Raw genomic sequence first — 7,787 nt, 5'->3', positions numbered from 1 at the left:
CTTCTTAAAACAGACACATAACCCTTTCCGCACGCAGCATGTATATGATATGTAAATGAACGAATTAGCTGTATAATGAAGGAATTAGCTATTCCCCTCCGATACTGTGACGCGCGCTCAGATTATCTCCTTTGTAACCCGCTATTTTGCCGCGTCCTTAACCTGTTAGTTTACCGTCACCCTCTACTTGGTGTTAGTGTGGTGTTAGAAAATTAAAACGGGAATAAAGTGTAAAAAAATGGGGGCGATTTCGGCGCTCAAGGCCCCGTCCGGTCTCCGGTGCAGCCCCAGTCCTGTCCCCTCCTCCCGAAGCAAAAAAAAAAAAAAAAAAACGAAAAAGTAGCAAGGCTCGGGCCTGCTACGGTAGTCCCTTCTCCCCTCCTCCCGATTTCGGTGCTCAAGGCGGCCGGGTGGGCGTGCATTCATCCAGGTAGAGGGAGCCGGCGGCGAAAGCGGCCTCCGGCTCCCTCTGCCTGGATGAATGCACGGCCCCCGCCGGCAGTGAATGAATGCCCGTGCGATTTTGGCGCTCAAGGCGGCCATGCATTCATCCAGGCAGAGGGAGCTGGCGGCGAAAGCGGCCGGCTCCCTCTGCCTGGATGAATGCACGGCCCCCGCCGGCAGTGAATGAATGCCCGTGCGATTTCGGCGCTCATGCCTTGAGCGTCGAAATCGCACGGGCATTGTTTCTGTTTATCCCAGTCTAATCGGTTGCCCATTCAGGAGCCAAAGTTATTTTCATTATGACTAGGGTTCAGTGGTCTTTTTCTGATTAAAAAAAAAAAAAAAAAAAAAAAGGCTGGAGATCAACTTATTTGTTAGAAAGAGGTTTTCCTATAAGGAATTTGATGCATGAATGAATGCCCGTGCGATTTCGGCGCTCAAGGCATGAGCGCCGAAATCGCACGGGCATTCATTCACTGCCGGCGGGGGCCGTGCATTCATCCAGGCAGAAGGAGCCGGAGGCCGCTTTCGCCGCCAGCTCCCTCTGCCTGGATGAATGCATGGCCCCCGCCGGCAGTGAATGAATGCCCGTGCGATTTCGGCGCTCAAGGCGTGACGTCACGTCATGTGACTGCCTTGAGCGCCGAAATCGCACGGGCATTCATTCACTGCCGGTGGGGGCCGTGCATTCATCCAGGCAGAGGGAGCCGGAGGCTGCTTTCGCCGCCGGCTCCCTCTGCCTGGATGAATGCACGCCCACCCGGCTGCCTTGAGCGCCGAAATCGGGAGGAGAGGAGAAGGGACTATTGTAGCAGGCCCGAGCCTTGCTACTTTTTCGGTTTTTTTTGCCTCGGGAGGAGGAGACAGACTGGGGCTGCACCGGAGACCGGACGGGGCCAGGGCACGTGAGCGGGGGCTGGGGGAAAGTTTGCCGAGCATCGGGGAACATAACTGTCCACTTCCTGGTACCTGTCATTTCAAATGTCATTTGAAATGACAGATACCAGCGCGGCCATGAAGCGTTAGGCCCGCGAACCCAGGATACTGTATAGGCGCTCTATACAGTAAAATGGGTTGCGCGGGCCTAACGCTTGCCTAAGGCTTCGCAGCCGCGGCATGCATTTGCATGCAATTAGAAGAGAGTATCGAGCGCTAGGTGAAGAGAACTGTGCGTGTGGGGAACGAGGGTGCGCCTGGCAATGCCGCACTCTTTCTACCGCGGCCTTAGAGTATCGACCTGTAAGTGTGCCAGGAGGAAGGGAGTGCTGGAAGAAAAATGCTGCCTAAAGGGAGAGGAAGGGAAAGAGTGTCTGGTCCTGGAGGGAGCACAAGCAGGGAAAGGTGAAGATAGTATCTAGGAGAAGGGAGGAGAAAAAAATAAAACAAAAAATAAACAAGGAGTGGATGCTAAATTCCATGTCGGAATGCGTGTCTGCATCTGCCTGGGGTGGATGGAGCAGACTGAATTGACCATTTTGGCCATCATCTAAAAATTTTGGGCTGGTACCTAAGTTTTCAGAATATTTCAATTCAATGTTTTCTAATAAATCAAATATAATTGTTCTACTTTTATTTTTAATATCTAATTTATATTAATGCACTAATTAAATAAAATAAACTTTGCCCTGATAAAGTGAACCAAGTACCAGGTGTACTGAGACATGAAAAATGTTAGGAATCATTGCTCTAGAACAGGGGTCAGGAACCTATGGCTCGTGAGCCAGATGTGGCTCTTTTGATGGCTGCATCTAGCTCGCAGACAAATCTTTAATAAAAAAGTAAAAATCTTAACAAAACCCCCCACCCTCCTGACGCCCCCCAAGACCTCCAAAATTAATTTACTACAACCCCCCCTCCTGCCCCCCCCCCAAGACCTGCCAAAAGTCCCTGGAAGTCCAGCGGGGGTCCAGGAGCGGTCCGATGGCCCTTTGCTCTTACTATGTCACAGAGGCTACCGCAGCCATTGGTCGACCCCAGTGACATAGTGAGGGCAAAGGGCCGTCGGCGCCATTTTGACTACTGGCAGCCGACAGCCCAAGTCCAGGAGATCGCTCCCGGACCCCCGCTGGACCACCAGGGACTTTTGGCAGGTCTGGAGGGGGGGTCAGGAGTGAGGGGTTGTAGTAAATTAATTTTGGAGGTCTTTTATGGCTCTCACGAAATTACATTTTAAAATATGTGGCGTTCATGCTCTCTCAGCCAAAAAGGTTCCCGACCCCTGCTCTAGAAACTTGCAAGGGAACTGCTTATAGAAATTTAAACAATTCAGAGAAGCACTTCAAGCAAGCAAACTGGTTAAAATGTTACCTGAATTGTTACTATTAGAAGACAAAAATTAATTTCATTTTCAGTTGTTACCTCTTATGAACTGCAATGACCAGACTTGTTACTAGTATAAGGTTTCATAAGAATTGACATTTTTGCCCACATTAACAGCATACACTTTCAGCGCTACTGCTGGAATAACACTGGAAGCACCTAGGCTGTCTCTCAAAACACCAGTGGGATTTAGGTACTGAGTGGGTGCGAGGGTGGCAGTATGGAGCAGGAATAGCAGAGAGACATTTATTTTTTGCATCTATGGGGAGGAAGGGCTGGTGCTGATTACTGCTTTAATGTTTAAATTTGAAGGGCCCTGGCCAGCAGGGGTCTTTTAATTTTGTACTGAGGGAGGGTGGAATTCAGGTTAGGAGAATTTTTTTTGTTTTAAAAAACAAGAGTGCCACTTAACTGGATATTTAAACTGTTGTTCCAGCCATACCCTTCTCCGGGTCTTCCAGGCAAAGCCGGGAGATTGAGCCTGCTATTGTGAAGAGTCTTTGCACCAGTATGCCAGGCACCTATTGTAAGGGAAACTGCAGAATCAGCTGCAGCACTGACATTCGGCCTGGAGTAGAGATGACCTGACTATCCATCCTTGAGTCTGGATTGTTTAGACTGGAACTGCTGGCAAGGATAGTGAGTAATCCTGTCCTGCATGCACACTTGTTGACATTGGGCTATAAAGGACGAACAGCTATGGCTGCAAAACGGGGAGAGCAAGAAACCTGCTTTCACTTTGCTGGCATGCAAAGTGCTGCGTGTCCTTTGTAGACGTACAAAGTGACTGGACCCCTTTTGCCTGTGGTGGGCTCTCTCAGTCAGGCTGATGAAAAGGGTGTTGTGAGTATTAGCTGAAATATTGTGCACGAATACAGATGAATATGCTTAGAATTGTTTTTAATGCTTAGAACTGTATATGCTTAGAATTGTATATTTTAGTACTTAGAACTGTATACCTTTAATACTTAGAATTATTAAGAATGTATATCAATAAACATATTATTTTACTTTTACCTTATTCCTTACATCTATGGACTGCAGCATTTTTATTTTTTTTTTTACACTGACCAGACCTTGCTCTTATGGCTCCCTGGCCTATCAGCACAGGCTTTCCCTCCCCCAACTATTTCCTTTGCCTGGTACTCATCACTGCTAGGAAGTGAAGCCTGCAGATCATAGTTCCTCTGCCATAGCTCCCCTTCTACTGCAACTTCCTTCCTGCCTTTTTTTTCTTTTTTAACTTTTATTGTTCCTCTAGCAAGGAAAGGAAAACAAAAGGGGAGAAGTGGAAAGAGGGAGACTTCAAGGCACCTAAGAATCCCAATGAAGGAAGAAAAAAAAATATATTTTTTTTTTTAATGGGCCCAAGTCCTCCCACCATCTCTACTCCCTAAGGAGTGGGAGTCTTTCTTAGAGGGATCCTAGTCCCTAAGGAGCATACCGTAGGTCCTACTCTAGTAGCCATTAACTAGGGAAGAATTTATTTATTTAAAATTCTTATATACCGCACGAATAAGGCAGGTACCTGCCCATCTAGGCGGTTTACAAAAACATAACATTCATAAAAATAGTACGCACATTAAAACGAGTACATTACATTTAGTTACATTAGGTCTGAGTACATCTTTAAGCTGCACTGGGAGAAGTTGCCCCAAATGATAGGTGTCCCAGAAGCTCTTTGGCTCAACCAGGCCAGGGCTGAAGCTTGACTCTAGGAGCTTCTTGAAATCTGTCAACATTTGTCTGCAGCTGCGGGAGACAGAGAATACTGGCAAGGTCTATGACCACTCTTCATTTATTATGAGTTAGGCCATGAAGGAGATGTGCCCTCTGTCTCCAGGAACTGAGGAGGGGGGAAATCCCAAGTAATTGGTCTAGTAGGCAAAAAGAAAACCTTTTTATTTATTTAACAGGTTTTTATACCGACCTTCATAGTAAATTTACCATATCAGATCGGTTTACAATTTAACAAAGGGAAAATTAGAGTAATAGATTCACGTAAACGAAAGATAACAATAAGTAGGAATAAGTCAAAGTTACAATCAACAGGGGGAGCGAACTTGGAAGCTTGTAACAAGCTGGAAAGAAGATAGGCCGGTAAAACATTTTACCATAGAGTGTACAAGTTAAAAACTTAAGGACGGTGCTTTAACCTGAATGTCTCAGAGTCCATTTATTTTTTCTTTGAGAAACGGAGTGCCAGACCGGGTAGGAATGAAGGCCAACTAGTGATTGTCTGGTGGTTCAGGGAAGGCTGTTTGAAAGAGCCAGGTTTTAAGGACTTTTTCTGAAAGATAAAGGCATGGCTCCAGTCTGAGGTTTGATGGGATACTGTTCCATCAAATGTTTTTACATTCTACCCCCCCCAAATCTTCCTTTATACTCCTCTTTTCTGTCTCCTGCCCCCACAAGAAAAATGACAGTCTCACTGGTCCTATCCCCACAAGCCTTGTTTTTCTTGTTAGAGGTGGGGTGAGGGGTGTATTATGTTGCCATGGCAGAGTTGTTGATCTGGTGGGCATGCCTATCATCCTGCCTCCCCCAGCCCCTGCTCCCAACCTCTCACCTCCCAACTTTAGTACTCCACTTCTCTCCAGTGCCCTATTCCCATTCGCTCTTGCCCCAGCCTCCCTCATCTCCCCCCCCCCCCCCCCCGTTCCTGTCTCTCTTCCTACTCCTTCCCCTGTTCTTGCTCTCTCCTGCCCCACCCCTATCCACCTACCACTGGAAAAAGAGGCTCAACAGTCCCAAAAAGAATAAGGTATTAAAAATTGTATAAGGCTTACATGAAGAACGTATGTAAAAGAATAAAAAACAAAGGGGAGAAAATATGTCCTTCCCCAAAAAGGCACTCTTCTGCCCTTGCCAGCCTGAGTCAGCTACCCCATCCAGCCCATTCCCTCCTCCACACCATTCTGACAGCGCGGTGCACAATTTCACATCATGAGACAGTATAAGTAAGAAATTTAAAAACATAATACTATCTGCAACAAAGATGGTTAAATATTTCTTACCACACACAAATTATTTTATCTGAGCACGACGTTGTTCCAAAGAACAAGCCCTGCTTGCACCCTAGTCACCGCTGGATTGGAAACTGCCTATGCGGTTTCCCTGTTGATGCGCATGCGCTGAACGTGGCAACGAGGAGTCGAAGCTCACTGTTGGTTAAAAGGGAATTACTACCCAAAATAAAAAAACAGCCTATACAATTAAAAAAGCAGGCCACTTTGGCGGGAAAATCATATACTCATTTGCGCTAATCGGCGATTGTCTTCTTCCCCGTGACATCACGCTGCAACTCTCCCTCTTCCGTGCGTCTCGAGACCTTTGCTTTTGCCAGCCTGGAAGAGACGCCACAGAGAGGGTGAACGCGGTCACGTGACGGCGTCCAATATGGCGGCGCAGTGGTGAGGTAGCGCTGTCACTTCCTGATGGGGCTGCTGGCTGCTTCCATGCACGGTGCGGCGCGAGACAGCGGGCCGAGCCGGGATTAGAGTGGCAATGCAGCAGGAGAGCAAGACGAAAAGCATGTTCTTGTCGCGGGCGTTAGAGAAGATCCTGTCTGACAAGGAAGTGAAGCGGTCCCAGCACTCTCAGCTGCGCAAAGCCTGTGAGGTGGCCCTAGGTAAGCCTGGAAGGGCAGGCCTTGTACCCACACACGCTGTACCTGTGTCCGCTCTGTGCAGGACTTATTAGAAGGTGGGATTTTCAGGGGGTGTCAGTGTAAAACTCATGTCAGTATCTTGGCTTTGAGCTTATGAAAGAACAGCCCTGTGTCTCTGCCAACCTTTGCTGTAAAGACGTGAATTGCCTGACTTCTGATATTTCTGATAACGCTTCTACATCCCAGGCTACTTCCAGGCCTCCCAGCTAACTCTTTTTTATCAGCGACCCCCCAGCCGGGCTGGGATTTTCAGAGTCTGACTCCAAGCATTCTGGGATTTGTAGTTCTGCATTCGTATGGTGCAGCGACAGGAGGCTAAAGCCCAGAATTCGAAAGGATGAAAGTTTTTATAAAACTGGACTGGCTCAAGTGTTCTTGATAGGTTAAGGAGATTTACTGGGTTACTACTTGGATTGTGAGGTGAGGAAGAGTCCCAGGTCTTACAGTAACGAGGAAGTATAAATAATAATAAAGTTAAAGCTTTCAGGCACAGAGCTGTTCAAGGTAACGGGTTTCTCATTTAAACATACGTGCAGGAAAAATTTTGCCACTTGGAAGTGGTAAGCTAAATTTATTGTATTAGTTTTTCTAGTCTTACATATGAACTGCCATACTGGGTCAGACCAAAGACAATCAGGCCCAGTATCCTGTTTCCAATAGTGGTCAGAAGTATCTGGCAGAATCCCAAACAGATAGATCCCATGCTGTTATGTGGACTCTTTGGTGGGGAGGGCAAACCAGGTCAATTGCCCCAGGCCCTGTGGTTTTTGGGACCTTGCTCTCTAGTGTGACATAATTAGGCCTGGCACTTCTATCCGGCTCTACTTCCCCTGCCAGGCAAGTCACTGATGTAAGTCATGGGGATGAAAGAAACCTGCAGTAGCAGGAGTGGCTAGAGGCACTTGACTTCTGACTGAGCAGCAGTGGAGGAGGGGCGAGAGAGGCCAAGACCCCTGGAGGAGCAGCCTTCTAGTGACAAATCAAGGATTGAGGAGGGGATATTGGGAATTAAAGGATGACATTAAAAAGGGGAGGAAGTTGTAAAGCAGGGCTTCCCTTTGGGGGATGGGGGAATTATGTAGCTGCCCACAATAAAACTTCCAGGGGGCCATGAGGTTCTGCATTCCTCAGGTATGGAGTGGGGGTCCAGCCCTGTACCCCTGCACTCCCCTAGGATCAGCCCTTTTTACAGCCTTAAGTTTTCAAGAATTTTGTAGTCATGTTGGAACCTTCTTGTTTGGGTTATCTGAAACTTTTTCATACGCATTGAATTTTTTTTATTTGTACTGGACATCATGACCTGGCTTTGGCTAAAAAGTAACTGAATCCCTAGTACCAGAATACAAGAGAGGTT

At 47.2% G+C, this 7,787-nt stretch overlaps 1 protein-coding gene across 1 annotated transcript in view; it reads left to right on the top strand.

The window, feature by feature from the left end:
- Nucleotides 1–5,979: 5,979 nt before the first annotated feature.
- ARFGEF2 (ADP ribosylation factor guanine nucleotide exchange factor 2) overlaps nucleotides 5,980–7,787 on the top strand; it is a 165,821-nt gene continuing 164,013 nt past the window's right edge. The window contains exon 1 of the mRNA XM_029614493.1: nucleotides 5,980–6,394. Coding sequence (XP_029470353.1) covers nucleotides 6,271–6,394 — 124 coding nt within the window. The 5' untranslated portion in view covers nucleotides 5,980–6,270. The remainder of the gene's footprint in view (nucleotides 6,395–7,787) is intronic.

Source organism: Rhinatrema bivittatum, chromosome 8 (assembly GCF_901001135.1).
Source record: "Rhinatrema bivittatum chromosome 8, aRhiBiv1.1, whole genome shotgun sequence".
NCBI lineage: Eukaryota > Metazoa > Chordata > Amphibia > Gymnophiona > Rhinatrematidae > Rhinatrema > Rhinatrema bivittatum.
The sequence above is the reverse complement of the archived record's forward strand: the minus strand, read 5'-3'. Positions and strand labels throughout refer to the sequence as shown.